Genomic DNA, 15,149 nt, shown 5'->3' with positions numbered 1-15,149 from the left:
TGACTCTCTACCTTTCTTAGTCCACAGACATGAAAAAAGCACAGAATTCAGAATCATCACGTTCTAAATAACAGGAGGAATAACATCCTTAATCCAGCTCTTCCAGGTCCCCAAAGTATAAGATTCATAATTTAGTTTGCAATTAAGACAAAAATGTTGCAAGTATTTAATTTTCTCTCAGCAGGGGGTTGGCTTATTGTAACTTCCATTCATTATTCCTACCCTTTCAACGTGTTTGCCAGAGGACACCTTACGCTCTGAGAAGATGAGGCAAACCACACACTAAAACTGAGCTGTACAGGGAGTGTCTGCATCTTGAAAACACACAGCAGATTATTTCCACTTCAGTCTCACGTTAATGAGAAATCTAAGAAGAAATATAATCTTAGATGAGTATAATCTAAATCAGAATAGCGTATTATAGGACAGCATAGATTCAGACTAATTCAATCAGAGAGGGGTAGGACACTCGTACCGCCAGTGGGCATGGAAGGCAACACTAAAATCCAGATCACATTTGCAGGTAATTACTTGCTGAGTTTCACAGGACTGACCAATCTCCCCTCTCCAAACTACCAGAATTTGTTATCCAGCGTATCCATTACACCACAGCATAGCTTCCTTTTAAACTAACTCAGCGGCTACTTCCACTCCAAAGCACAGCAGGGAAAAGAGGCTGGTGTTTAGGGATCAAGGGACGTACTGGCCAAGAGGGGGATTGAAAGCAAGTTCTCTGTTCACCAGGCTGGGCTCTATTACCATGGACATTAGGGGATGGATTCTTCTGGGTGTTGTACTGTATGTGGTCACAGAAAAGGCTGAACATTTGCTTGTCATGCGGATCCATCAATAGGTCCCGAAAGAGGAGATTCACACAGTGGCAAGTTGGACCGATCTGCAGAGTCCACCAGGCAAGGTTACCATGGGGCATAAACTCACCCAGAGGCTGAATAAATCCTCGTCTGTGATGATCGGGCCGCCTTGCCTCCACTCGCCCTGTTCTCCCAACTCTCTGGGCTAATGACCATTTCATTTCTAACAGAAAATAGAATTCTGTGCTGCTGCTTCCAAGCGCATTTTTCCTGCAGTGAATCTTTAGGGCTCAAAAATTCTCCAGTGCTTTGCTGCTAGGAGTACCCAACCGAGTAAAATACCACCCTGCTAACCTGGGGAGGCTGCGTGCTCCAGGTGCCCCAGCTGAGGCTGCTTGGTGAGCGTGTACCGGAGCTGGGTCGGCTCACTGTCCTGGTCAGTGGCAGAGAGCTGGAGGGTTGTGATCATCTTTGCCGAGTTCTCATCCAAGACCAGCCCTTTGTTAGCGATGATGGAGGGGGGAAACCTGTCCTCTGAGAGGGTTAAATACAAAGCTGAGTTAGGAGACAGTCACCCTCCTTTCCTTGGTGTTATTCAAATCGGGTACTTGTGCTCAGGCAAAAGACAACATACACACAAACACCTCCCAGACCGGTAATTCCAAAACAGGTACTCTGGGTCCTGGCATTAATTGAGAGGATGGTAACATTACAACATCTTAAAGACAATCTAGACAGTATGAAGATATTAAGGGGAATTTTTCTGCCTTTTTCAAAGCCAAAGAATTAATCCTTACAACCAAGAAGCCTCCCCATGTCCCAAACTTCAAAGGCCTTTTAATTAACAGCGAATAAAAACTGCATCTCAAGAATTACATCTGAACTTGCAGTACATGTGAGATGGGAATCTATGAAGGCCTCAGCTCTGCAGCAAAGAAAACGTAACTTCAGCACTATCTTTTACCTAAGACACTAATATAAAAAACCTGGTCCGTCAGTTTGTTGCCATCTGCATCAATCACATCAAAGGTGAAGGCGAAATTTCCGCCAGGGTCCCCTTTCTTGTGACTGTACACCACTTGCCCTGGAAAGAGGGACAGGAGAAAAGAGGTGGTTTATTACAGGCTGCGTCATTTAATTCTTAGTTTGGAACCAGGCTGGCGCTCTAAGCTGAGGGATGTGGGGCTTGATGGAGCTCCTGGATTTTGGCTTCATTGCTTTTTCTCTTTATTCTTTTTCTCCTGCAGAGAGACTTTTTAACAATTCCTTAACAATACGTGTTTCTGCAATAACACAACAACCTTATCTTACTTCTTTCCCTCTCCCTTCCCTGCTTCAGGTCGTCCTCCTCCTCTCACAAAGACCACAGAATCACAGAATATTGCAAGCTGGAAAGATCATCGAGTCCAACTCCCTGCTCCTTGCAGGACTAACTAGAACGGCCACATATTACTCACTGTGATTATCTAAAATCAAGCACTCACCTTTATTTATATCAGCCTGGGTGAAACTTTTGACAGGTCCTTCGACAGAGATCTGGACTGGATTATCAGTTTTGGTCAGCTGCAGATGGCCCCTGCTGGGATCCCTCTTCATGACAAATCTAATCGTTGTGTCATCTGAATAAATAGCTGCTGCTTTCAAGTGCTGATCTGTGAGGTATGCTGCAGAGCCTGGACCAGAGAAAGAAAGTCCACAAACAGCTTCAGCCAACCCAGCTCAGCGACTGGTTTAGACTGGACCATATAGCAATACCAAGCAATACCATTCTCCTCCCTCTCCCCGTACCAACTGGGAGCTGCAGGCCCCTGTTGACAGCTAATGTGGGTGGCTGCTTCTTTGGCAGCTCCATGAAGAACTCCAGCCTCCCCTTCTGCGTGTAGAGTCCATCCGTGATGGAGAAGCCAAACTCGTCTGTTTGTGCTGCTGCACCGCTCTGAGTATAAACGATCAGCTCATCCAAAATGTCCTGGTAGGTGAAGGCCGAGCCCGTGGACAGCAAATGTCCGTGCTCCGGGGGCTCCGCAGCAGTCTGCCTCCTGCGGAGGTGACCTGACAGACAAAAGATGGATGAAAATTATGGGGAGAAGGCAGCCTGCTGTCTGGCAGCTCTGAGTGGGATGCACAGAGGTGGACGTAGCCTTACCGGAAAAACTGAAGTTATCTGCTTATTGCCATGCTGGTAAGAATTTGATGACATAAGTGAGACGTGAAAAAGGGCGCACAGCCCTCCCTAGTTTAACATGTCCTTTGACACCCTGCCTTGCTTTATCTCTGCAGATAGATACTAGTTGCTCAGCCCTTTGGAACTGAACCCTGCAAAAGTACATGGGGTAACACAGAAGGGAACTTCCCAGGGAAATGCATGCAGTCCCCCTTTCCCCTCTCCCACAGACAGAGAGGGACAACTCTCCAAGAATAGGTCTGTTCTGAAGCACAGTCTCCCTGTGGCTGCTGGTCCGAACGCTGGTTAAACGTGCTTTACCCAAATATGCCAGGCTCCTCCCTCACAGCAGGGGCTATTCGACACGCGCAGATATAAAGACACAAGGACATTCTCCCTCTCTCTCCCCCCAACTCCAGCTTGTCAGGACTTACCATGTTCAGGACTTCTGGTGACCGTGATGACAAGCTCACTGTTGTGGGTGTCCAAGTCCTGCAGGTTGAGGGAGGCGTTGGTAACGACCACACCTGTGCCCTCGTGCACTCTGACGGGCTCCAGCACCATCTTCGGGGGCTCATCATTCTGTCGCTGCACAGGCCCCAAAGGCACAGGGTCAAAAAAGGGAAATGGCCCAGGGGAAAAGACCGCTGCCCACCTGAATTAAATACAAGCTACCAAATGACAGTACTGGTGCTGATACCCATTAATGGGCTACACCAGTCTCTTCAAATTTATCCAGCACCGTGGCTGCTTCTAAGGAGGAGACACCAGAGAAATAAGCCCTGGGGCAGAGGCTGTTCTCTGGCGTCACAGGTGAATGATGTGCCTGTACTAGGGGAAGGGAACAGATAGGAGGAAGGAAACTCCCTTTAATCCCCTTCCCATGTACTAAAAAGGAGCGAGCAAAGCTTGCACTTTACGAGTCATGTGTCTACGTGAAAGGAGAGGGCTCTGGCAGCCAGCGAGCACAGGCGTACCTGAATGGTGATGTTAATGCTCTGCACCTCAGTCTGGCTGAAGCCATCGCTCACGTAAAAGCTGAAAACATCACTTGTCGGCTCGATGCTTTCATGGACGCTCTGGAAGTAGTTAATACTGTTCTCCAGAACATCTTGAAGGGAAAAGGATGCGTCTGCGGTGACAGCAGACTCGCCCTGGGGGCCAAAATTCTCACCTGCAAACCAGAATAGCACTAGTGAAAGGATGTCCATTTCACTGGATTAGGAGAAGAACGGCACATTGTGAAGGGTGCAGAAGGATGTTCCTTCCTACATCATGGCTTTCACACATCTTGTGACCTTTGTAGAACACAACATCTGCTGCAGTAGTGCTGCATTAGAGCAGGCATTAGCGGAGCTGCAATTTTATGCGCAGTACAAGCAATACCACATCCCAGAATTACTTAGGCTTTCTTCAGAGATGAGATGATGGCTAATGTGCCATCTGGCCTCAACATGATCTCTACATCAAGCTTCACCTTGCAAAATTCAGTCTCACACCCAAGAAAATCACCCAGCCGTTGCCTGTTCAAGGAGAGAGGCTCACCCACCGTTACCAAAACGGCACAAACTGGAGTTCATTTGTAGGACACAATTAGGAGGGATGGTGTGTAATGGTTAGCAACCTGTGCTCTCCAGAAGAAAGGCAATCACTGTTGTAACAAGCCACTACGCTGGCCAGCCCACGGTGATATGCTATAAAGGCAAGTTATGATTTAAGTAATATGATATACGCCACTCCTGTTAGGACCACACACAGGGTTAAGCAGACAAATCTCCTGGATTAACATCTTTGGACGATATGGCATAAATCCTACTTATTCTTGATAATACGATGGGATAAGAGAACGTTACCAGTCGTGCTCTGCCACAGCTCTCAGAGCCTTAAAACTTGCTAGGACATGTATAGAGGAATTTAGCGAAGTTTGTTCTGTGTCACAAGGACAGCCAAAATAAAGCGCGATGAAAATACAACACATGGGCTTGAAAAGGCTCTTAACGCCCCAGTCTCACAAGACAGACCAGGCTCCGATGAACGGGAATTAGGAGGAAATGCCACCCTGAGACACTTTATCTCCTTACGCTGATCTTACGAGCTCTTTATGACCAACTGATACCAACCAGCACTGCGCTGAGGAGCCGCGGTGAGACAGATTAGAATGTGCTCCAGCATGGCAATTCCTATGCTCCCTTTCACCAGCCAGGAGGAAGAAGAGAGAGCCAAGCAGTTTACCTGTCTTAGTGTTTTCAATGTAGCCATACATAGGTAGAGTGATAACTGTGACCCTCAGGTCTTCCTTGGCAGCAGTATCATAATCAGCAGCTAAGTGGTGATGAGCCAGCAGCGGGACCCTGCCACCCTCATCCACCTGGAAAGCAAAAGCCTATGACAAAACTACTGCCAGCGCACACAACACGCAGCAACACACAAATTGTCACTGAACAAGTCTGCCTCTGTGGAAGAGGCCTGCCCGGTCTCTGAAGTCCTGTCCCATCCTCCCCCTAGGTGTGTTAAGTATGAAATCAGCTGGGACGTGAGGTGGGATGGGAAGAACAAAGCCTGCCTGGCCCCCAAGAGGAACCTGTGAGCGCTTTATCAGGGCAAGAAGAGAACTGGCAGAGTCACGCTGACCTCCTGGAAGGCGAGATCTGCATTTTTTGTTGAGGGGAGCCTTTTGAAGGCAAGGGAGGGGGAACGCAAATCTGGAAAGGAGGAGGTGACTTCAAAAGGCTTTGATAAGGCGTCTGAAATGCTGTGTATCAGTCCAAAGCACCAGATGTTTTCAGACTGGTCTCCTGCTCATCTTTTACATATCAGCTGGTGAAATAAGGGACGAAATATTAAACAGGGATAAGCCAGACTTGTTCCACTGATATCAACAGGACACCCTAGGGAGAACCCAGCTCCTGACTAGAACAGATGTGAGGTTCAGGGATGCAGCCGTACTGTCGGCCTCCTCTGGCCTCAAAGTAATTTGTTAACCCTTTGCACTCACAGGATTGCGTGTGCAACACCATGTTTCTTCAGCGATTTCCCCTCAGTCCAGGAAAGCTGTTCAGTTCCTCACATCTAAGACATTCTTGTCACTGTTCCTAGTATCCTGGGTAGCCACTTACAGTGATATGATCAGCAAAAGCAATGAGCGACGGCATTGTCTGGGCAGATGTGATGGTGATGGTGAACATCTGTCTGTCGAGCCGGTTGTTATCAGCATCAAAAACAGCAAAGTGGAAGATGTCCATAACTGGCTGATTGCTCGTCTCAAACATGGTGGAGTAGCTGTGAAAGTCAGACACAATCTGGGTCAGGGCGTCTCACTGACCGTCAGGCAAATGCATCTCATCCCTGCATTTAGAGGTGAACGCACACCCCTCGAAAGAGAGGCGGTATTTCAGTTCCCAACCCTCCCTCACGTTCATTCCCTGAGTTAATTTAAATCACAATTTTAGGTGTTGCCTACCTGAAGTATCACCATGACATGGACACAGAAAAAATTCCCACAGTCTGAAGCTACACCAACTACTGGCATTTCAGACACACGTAAACACCCAATTCCGCACACAGGAAATGCTCTCATTTATAATCTCATAGGATACAAGAGCCAAGAAAGGAGAAAAATATCTTTGATACATTGTGCTAATATAATATAGCCCAGAGATCCCTGTGGAAAGCCCACTGAGCTTTTAACTGGCATGGCCTGAAGGAGAATAGCTCTTTGATACCTGATCCTCTGGTTGTTGATGTCTTCCATGGTGAAATTATAAACTTTGGAAAGCTCTTTGTCATGAGAGCCAGACATCCGTAAGAGGGTGCCATATGCAGGCAGAGATATTAACTGGATTCTTATCTCCGAGTCAGGAGAATTGTTGTCCTAAACACGAAGAAACAAAACAAATCAAAGCAAGACAAGCTTAGCTTTTGTTTCCCTCCACTAAAAGTGGAAGGAGGAATAAAATGTTTTATAGGGAAGTATATCAAGCTAGCTGGGTCACACCCACAGCTGATGAGAATTAAATGAAGTGCTATTGATGAGAGAAGAGTCGATCGGGTTGACATTCGCAAAATATAGAATCATAGAATCGTTTAGGTTGGAAAAGCCCTCTAAGATCATCAAGTCCAACCGTTCCCCTAACCCTGCCATCCCACTGCTAAACCCTGTCCCTAAGCACCTCATCTACCCTTCTTTCAAATATATTTTCATTTTCTCTCAGCTCAGAGAGGTTTTCTTTGTGTCCTTGTATCGCATCAACACAATCTCCCCGGCTCCAGGTAAACTGAGCCAAAGTTTAGCTGATAGCTGGGCAGAGGGAGGAACTGTTGCCCTCCACTCCTTCAGAGAGAAGTACAGGGCGAAGTTCAGTTCTTAGTACAACAAAGGTTAACGCGGAGCAATGCTGAAAAAGCCAGATTCACATTAAACTAAAAGCCAGTTTTGGCTCTTTTTAACTACATTAAGCACAACCATCTCTATGATATCACAACTCAGACGTCATCTTTCTTCCAAAAGTTTTTGTTGGTTGCTCAAGAGATAAAACCAAAGCAGAAATCATCACACCCTTAGCATATGGGTCAGGAATGAAATCATCTTTTCCCTAACTGTCCTCTTCCTCCGATTAAACCTGCACAGCTCCCTTGCCAGCCTTCCTCCTTAAGAGGAGAACAGGACAGATCCCAGACTTGTACCCAGACTGATCCCTTGGAAAAAACATTCATCTTCCCCCTTACCCTACCTCACCCCCTGCAGTTCCCGAACCACCTCCCTGACAGCCGCTACCTTAGGTCTCTCCAGCCTCACATGTGCCCTGCAGTCTCTCCTCCCTCCTCCCCAAGGGGAGCGTATCTGCATACCTGAAATCCACTGCTAGGGCATTTGCTGCTAAATCATCTGCAGGAAGTAAAATACCTTTCTTCCGAATTTCACCGGCACGATAACTCTTGTACAACATGCAGCCCCTGGGACCAGCTCCAAGCTACCGAGGAGTGCAGCATCTTGGGTTGCTTAAACCCTCCTCCCTTCAAATATGTCCAGAAAAAGAACCAGGCAATTTTGGAAGGGGGGGTAAGGGGGCTGAAACTTTCAAGGGATTATCGCTTAGCAAATCCATGTGCTTTATTAGCAAGTCTTATTTGATACAAAAATCTGGGATTAACTCAGTTCTCATGTTTAGCGTGGCGGTTCACCTCTGTTACAGTCAAACAGGGATAGCCCTAAAACCCTGTTGGATGAAGGAATCTATTATCACCTTTTTGGCAGCAGTAGCCAGGACACAGTCAAAACTCGAGCTCTCTACCAAGAATCCACACGGCAGAGAGTGCGTGTGTGACAAAGGGGCTGTGGGGGCATCAGGAAAGGGGAGCTGGCAGCATTCGCTGGCTTTAGAAGTAGATGAAAGCTTACAATATAAGCGAGGTGCAAACGAGAGAGGGTCACAGAGCTTTTACTAGCCACAGTGATTGCCAACAAGCAGCCCGGGGCCAGCTGTGGACCGTTGTTATCCAGCAGGGACACTTCCACCCTCAGCACTGTGGTGACTGTGGTGACACCGTCGGTGACAGAGATTTCCATGCTGTCCTCTGCTGCTGCCGAACCATCGTGCACGTACTGCAGAGCATTTCGAGTGACGTCCTCGTAGGTGAAGGTGTCACCTTCCCCAAAAGAAAATGCACAAGTCAGAAAGGCTCTGTTCAGAGCACCAGTCCAAATCTCAATTTAGCAAAAGACTTAATCGCGTACTAAACTGGCATTTAATACCATCCTTACAGGGACGTGAGTTATGAAGACATTCATTAGGGAGCTAGTATATACGCAGCGCAGAGGAAAAGCTGTAACCTTCACAGTTTCACAGACACGGTGACCCTTCACGATTCTCTGGGAGGGCACAGATCCTCCTTTTCTTCCCAGCTGCTTTGTAAGCTCGTGCCTGTCATAGCTAGATAAGGCTTCCCTCTCCATGTCTTCTGCTTGCACTACTCTCCTACAGATAATATTTGTTCATCTGATCACACACTGGAAACTGCTACCACCAAAGTCAACGGTGAAACTCCACAGGAGCTTTTGACTGCTGGATCACAACAGGTTTACATGGACTTCAGTAGAAATGTTCGCCGTGTTACTTCACTAAATTACTTCAGATATAACTTACCATGTAAAACAAAACATCCCTTTTGATTAGCTGGTTACAGCTATCACAACAGAGTGACTGTCAACTAGCCCCCACACACTTGGTACGGGCAACATGCTGACTCAGCCAGGAATGAAACAGAAAATGGGAAAATGTCTTTCATGGACTCTCTCCTGCAGCCACACACTTCCAGGCAGAAAATTCACACGCTGGTGGATGCAGCCATATCTGCCAGAGGTGCCTGTCCCCTCCTGGCCAACTAAACTAGTGAGGTAGATAGGCACACGCTGACCCCTCTCCTGTGCCGAGGAAGACTTCTGCTCAACTCACCGGCTCTCATGCGCTCCTGCACGCCTGCGCTGTACTTGAGCACAATGCCATGAAGGGGAGGTTTCACCAGCTCAAAGAAAAGACCCTCAGGAGCTGTATCTGTGTCACTCACGGCTAACTGGATCCCTGTGCCGGGGAAAGAGAGCAGTATCCTCAGACAGCGCACTGGGAATATCCCTTAGGTTTTTGCGCTCTTGTGAATGGAGTCAAAAAACTGTAATCCAGTTAGTATGTGAAAAGTAAAATAATTCTGCAGCTGCCTTAGCCCAAGAGCTTGCTGGTTTCACGGAAATAATTGGTCCCTTGATGATACTCAGATCAGAGAACTTATTGCCAGTAAGGCTCACAAATGACAGCTATGCAAACCCTCAGCTTACGAGAGATGTGCACACGCTCATGTAGCAGGGAGGGATCTACAAAACCCCCAGAGAACCTCCTGACACAAGCAGAAAGTGGCTTTTTCTACCCCCACCACTAATCAGCCGTTCAGCAATTGCAGAGCAGCCTAAGAGGGAAAAAACAGAGGAGCAGCAGGTGCCTGATCCTGCTCTCCCCGGCCTCAGCCAACCAACGGACCTGCCATACGTTGGAGGAGCACCGCCACATCCCCAGGTGCTACTTGCCCAGTTTTCTCAGTGGTTGCTGCTACACCTGCACAACCACAGCTCCTTAGCTAAATGGGCAGAGGTGAGTGAGACCAAAACTCTCCCCTGCTCCATCCCTGTGGCCTCCTGGCAATAAACACCACGCCTCAGGCTGGGCTCTGCACCCCCTCCCTTCCACCCTACTCACCAATGGTGGCTCTGCCCCCCTGGCTGACCTCCAGGAACGGAGCTGTGATCTGGAAGACTGGAGGCTGCTGCTCTGCAGAGAGCAGATGAATGACAAACGGCATCTCCGGGGTTGTGTGTTCTCCATCAGACACTAGACATAGACAAAAACCACACCTGAGCGTAGGGATGTGTTTTCAGGGACTCACCTGGAAAATTCACCTTTCTCTACAAAATCACCACCCCACATCGCTGGCTCCTCTCCTACCTTGTCAATCTACGCCTTTGTCTATGGACATACACACACAGCTCACACCTGCCGAGAGTATTTATCTTTGCCCCTTACTCAACTCTTAGCAAGACAAACTTGTCAAAGTCTGTGTGTGTGTGTGCATGCGTACGTGCTATCTGCCATACGTCTATCAGGTGTGCTCGTAAGTCAGAACATGGACCTCTCCTTGCTGGTGGATCACTTTGCATACCTGTGCTAGAATGTACATGGAAAGGGCAAGGCATGTTAAACAAGCAAGCAGCTTATCAAAAGCAATTTAATTGTGGAAATGTTTCCATGCTCTATTAAAAAAAAAGCAGAGCAAAACTCTGATGTCCTTGTTCACACTGGGGGAAAACTGGAATCAATCAGGCTTTTAGGACAGATTCTAGGCAACTACTGGAAAAAGGTGCTTCCATTGCAATGCAGTTTAGCTTCTATAAAACACCGTTGGGCCACAGATGAATTAATATTCCCCAGGCACATGCATTTCCAGAAATTCCTACTGAGTGCCCATAGGTGTGCTTGCAGCAGAGACAAAGCCAAGGGATAACAGGCAACATGAAGGGCAGAAGGACAAAAACTGCTTTGGCTGGGAAAGAGCAAATGGTTCACATACCTGTGAATCGGAAGCTCACTGACTCTGGGAGACCTGACGGGACAAACGCAAGCACAGAGTAATTGTGGTCAGGACAGGAAAGCACATACTGATGGGGATTTGAAGAACTTTTGGAGAAAGCAAGTGCTGACATTCAGCCAGAGTGGAATCTTTCCTCACCAAGTAAAAGCGCGCTTTCCTTGCTTACACTCCAGGTAATGAGAGAGAACATGCTACTCCCTCCTCCAAACCCTGAAACTCTTCTTGAGGTCAGTGGAAGGCATGGTGATGCACAGAACTGCATCTACCATGTACTGTCACCTCGTCACAGGATCCTGCGCATCAACTGGTCAAACATGCTGAAGTGTGTCCTCTTTTTGCCCCTCTACCTCCTGCTCCAGACTGTTTCTCCTCTGATGGTAGAAACCTTCTAATATCCTGGTTAAATTGATTCAGTTCATCAATTCTAGTCTCAGTCTCAAGGACTAAACCCCCGGAGCAGCAAAGATCTCAAGCATGGGAAGGGCAACAGTTCCTAAGCACACAGCAGCAGATGAGCAGTTTGCCCAGCGCAGCATCCAGTGGTAGCGCTGGCAATGCTAAATGCTGCAGCGAACACTGCCAAATCCCCACCGTTCACTGAACGTTGCTACTCCAAACCACAGGGTGGTGAAAATCTTGCTGAAGTCGCAAAAAAGAGGTGAACTCTTGGTAAGCTCCTCGAAGGCAGAGTCCTACTTCCTTTGTATCGTTCAAGCCTCATGCCCTTGTGAGTATGGACATAATCACAAAGTCATTCTGGGACTGGAGGAGGACCAGAAGTCCAGCTACCTCTACCAGTCTGACATGGCACTGCGAAGAACATTCCATTCCTTACCCGCAAAGGAGAAGGCAATGATCTCTCTCAAGTGAGGAGCTGCAGTCGGCGGACGATAAGCAATCTTGCCATGGTTTATATCCGCTTGGGTGAAGTACCTGACTGGGGAGAGAGGCCTGTCTCTATGCTCCACGATACCTACGGAGGCAGAGAGCTCAGTATTAACAGAGAAATCCATTTTATTTTTAAAACAACATACCACAGCTTCTTTTTCTCTCCCCAGGTAGTTCTTTTTACATCTGCAGTGGTTCCTGAATGAGGCAGGTGGCTGTAACTGCATCGAGAATGGATTCTTGGGACATGATAAACTAAACAGAGATTCCTCACTCAATCATTTCTTCAAATACCTCTCACTAGAGAGGTGAAAAGCAGGAAGCCATGGGGTACAACATTCGATATATTCCAGACAATAGTAAGAAAACTGGCTGAGCTCTGCGGCTTACTCCTAAACAAGCCAAAGATAGCAGGTTAAGAAACGTGTTTGAAAGCAAATGTAGGAGGCCAAACAGATTAACAGATGCCTCCACAGAATGATACTCTGAGGGAAAAATTACATGTGCTCAGAAAGCACGGCAATTAATTCAGCAGCAAGCTGCCATGTTTTGGGTGGGTACACTTGCCTTGGCCAGGAAGGAGGGGGACGGTCACGTTGAACAGGATTTTCTCACTGGGAATCTCCGGGTCTACAAAGGAGAGGTGATGGGGCTCAATCACTGTCACACGGTCCTCCAGCACCTCAATAAACACATTAGACCATGAGCATCAAGGCCAGAGACATGTGAAGTTTCACCCCAAAAATACATTGAAAGAGAATTTGCTTTGCTGTAGTTAAATACGAGAGAGTCTTTGAATTTAAAGGGCTAGTTCTTAGACCTAAAACCGACAAGGGATGGATGGGCTGAACCTTTACCAAGTCGCTCAAACTTGTACAGAATAGGGGCTATTTAGGAGGAGATTACAGAGGACAGTAATGCTTGATAACGAGTAAAATTTGCTAGAGTCTCATGGGCCGCCCAAACTCCCTTTCAGCTCATCTGTAAACCAACCCAAATGTCTTAACGCAAAACCTGGGCACTATCACGCTCAACAGAAGAGAGCTCTATACAGGTTCACTTCTGTTAAGTCCTTTCTAGAGAACCAGAAGGGGCTTATAAATTTACGAAAAAGAGACAAACACCTCCTCCTTCATAAAGCTATGAGCTTATCCCCACTTCCAGGCTGTCCAGGGAAGTGGCAGTGGTTTTAGTGCGCTCTGTCCCCTGCAGATGTGCAACCTCCACGCTCACAGGTCGAGGAGTTTCTTTTTTGACCTACAGCAGCTAAGAAGCGATAAAGGAAAATCTAATTTGATCAAAATCAAAAGATATAATTCATTGCCTACATAGTTTTCTGGTATAGTCTGATGTGGCTGGACTGGATTTGTTTTTAAAAGAAATTCTGAAAACGACTCAGCCATTTCCATCTATAGAATATGGGTTTAAAACAAACCCTTTTGTTTTAAAACTGTCTAACAATGTTCTGATCCTTCCATTACAAGGTTGTCATTAGCCAAAGGCGGGCAGTGTGTTACAGGAATTACAGTGCTGCATGAACAGACTGAAGTGCACAAAGGCAGTTAACCTGCATGTATTCATGAACCTTAATCTGGCAGAATTAACAGCTATGAGAAGTCACTGAAATAAATAGTTCAGCTGGGTATGAAAAGCATCCAGCTTATTTCATAATCATGAACAAAATATGGAAAGGACAAGCTAAATTAAGGATAAGGGCAATTAATTTATCTGCTTTGAAATGATCAGGTTCAGGAACAAATTACAGGTTTCCACTGGCCACATCAAGTGCAGCCCACTGAATCGTGCTGGTTACACATCTGTAAGGCCACCCTGTGAAACCCGTGTCCCATTCTGCTGGCCTGGGGTCACAGACTGGACGCTGGCTTGGAGACTGGCAGGGCGAGGTTTCCCAACCACAGCTCAGTACATCACAAATGCCACCGATCCCCCGCTTCATTTCCCTCCGGTGTTTCTCACCCAGGAAAAAACACAGCCTGTGGATGATTGTTGGACTGATGTGAAGCAGTAAATAAAACCTTGTCAGTCCTTCTGAGATGGGAAAGTGTCACACGTCTAACTGGAACCAAAAGCCAGGAAGTTTATCTGTGTTATCGGCACTGCTATATACAGGCCTGTGTAAGAAGTCAGGCTTAAAATTAACAGTGGTGTCCCTTTCATACAGCCACTTTGGGAAGGGAAGGGAGGAGCACCTCTACATACTTAAAAATTCTCTCTCCTTCCCAAACCCAATCTCAGTTTGTATTCAGCTAGAGCAAAGCTCAGGCTTCTTTTACCAATATGGGGGAAACTGGTAACTTGATTGAAGAAAAACCAGTGTAGATGTTATGTTCAGTTTAACTGCCAAAGAGTCATCGAACTTTCTCTGACCTTTCTCAGTAGGACACTCAAAGACAAGACTAAAGGTAGGGGAAGAACTTAACATTTTGTGCGTGCTCTTCAGCTGAGAAGCAGGTCTAATTCTGAAGGAGTTTGAAGACAGATGAACAGAACTCAATCACGTTGATGCAAGGAAGTGCAATTTTATGATGAAAAGATTTAAGGTTATGGTTGATTCATAGTTGCCTCCGAGGCCTACTTGTCCCTCCCAAATGTAGGGCTTGCAGGTTGCGAGGCGCCCCTCCATAAAATGTATTTTATGGCTCTATTGAATTTTGTGGTGTGTAATTAGCTATAAAATCCAGCGCTGCATGGCTCAGCCAGACATCGCTCCCATCAATTTTGTCAATAATGACAACAACAAAAAGTCAGGAGCAGAAAGATACATGGCCAGCTATTGCTCCAAGTAGCAGTCTGAGCATGTTTTATTACTGCCCATGAAAGGTCACCACTATTTTAAACCCTGACAAGGCCGTTGTGTCGTGGACCTCTCACTAATCCCTCTCCCACCAATTCCTTTGGCTTTTTCTGGTCCCATGCCTGGCAGGCTGTGCTGGCTTCCAAGTCCTTCACCTCCCCTTAGAGGTTCCTCCTGGGGACCTATTGCCCCTGGGAGGTCTGCTACATCTGCTCTCCTGCACTGCACAGGCTTCTCGGTGCGCTTTGGTCTGTCAGGGAGCACCCAAGGGCACAGGATTTGTTTGATAATGCTGAGCACACTGCTGGCACCTCACATGCTCTAAATAAATCAGCAG

General features: G+C 47.0%; 1 protein-coding gene across 1 annotated transcript in view; it reads right to left on the bottom strand.

Moving 5' to 3' along the window:
- FRAS1 (Fraser extracellular matrix complex subunit 1) overlaps window positions 1-15,149 on the bottom strand; it is a 131,614-nt gene that overhangs the window by 25,552 nt on the left and 90,913 nt on the right. Inside the window, 15 exon segments of the mRNA XM_035896955.1 lie at window positions 1,167-1,346; window positions 1,777-1,896; window positions 2,297-2,485; window positions 2,601-2,864; window positions 3,411-3,564; window positions 3,954-4,150; window positions 5,209-5,344; window positions 6,093-6,255; window positions 6,699-6,847; window positions 8,375-8,622; window positions 9,429-9,554; window positions 10,221-10,352; window positions 11,089-11,121; window positions 11,945-12,082; window positions 12,565-12,679. Coding sequence (XP_035752848.1) covers window positions 1,167-1,346; window positions 1,777-1,896; window positions 2,297-2,485; window positions 2,601-2,864; window positions 3,411-3,564; window positions 3,954-4,150; window positions 5,209-5,344; window positions 6,093-6,255; window positions 6,699-6,847; window positions 8,375-8,622; window positions 9,429-9,554; window positions 10,221-10,352; window positions 11,089-11,121; window positions 11,945-12,082; window positions 12,565-12,679 — 2,344 coding nt within the window.

Source organism: Egretta garzetta, unplaced genomic scaffold (genome assembly GCF_000687185.1).
Source record: "Egretta garzetta isolate BGI_Z169 unplaced genomic scaffold, ASM68718v1 scaffold77, whole genome shotgun sequence".
Classification (NCBI taxonomy): domain Eukaryota; kingdom Metazoa; phylum Chordata; class Aves; order Pelecaniformes; family Ardeidae; genus Egretta; species Egretta garzetta.
Note: the sequence above shows the minus strand (reverse complement) of the source record. Positions and strands in the feature narration are given on the sequence as shown.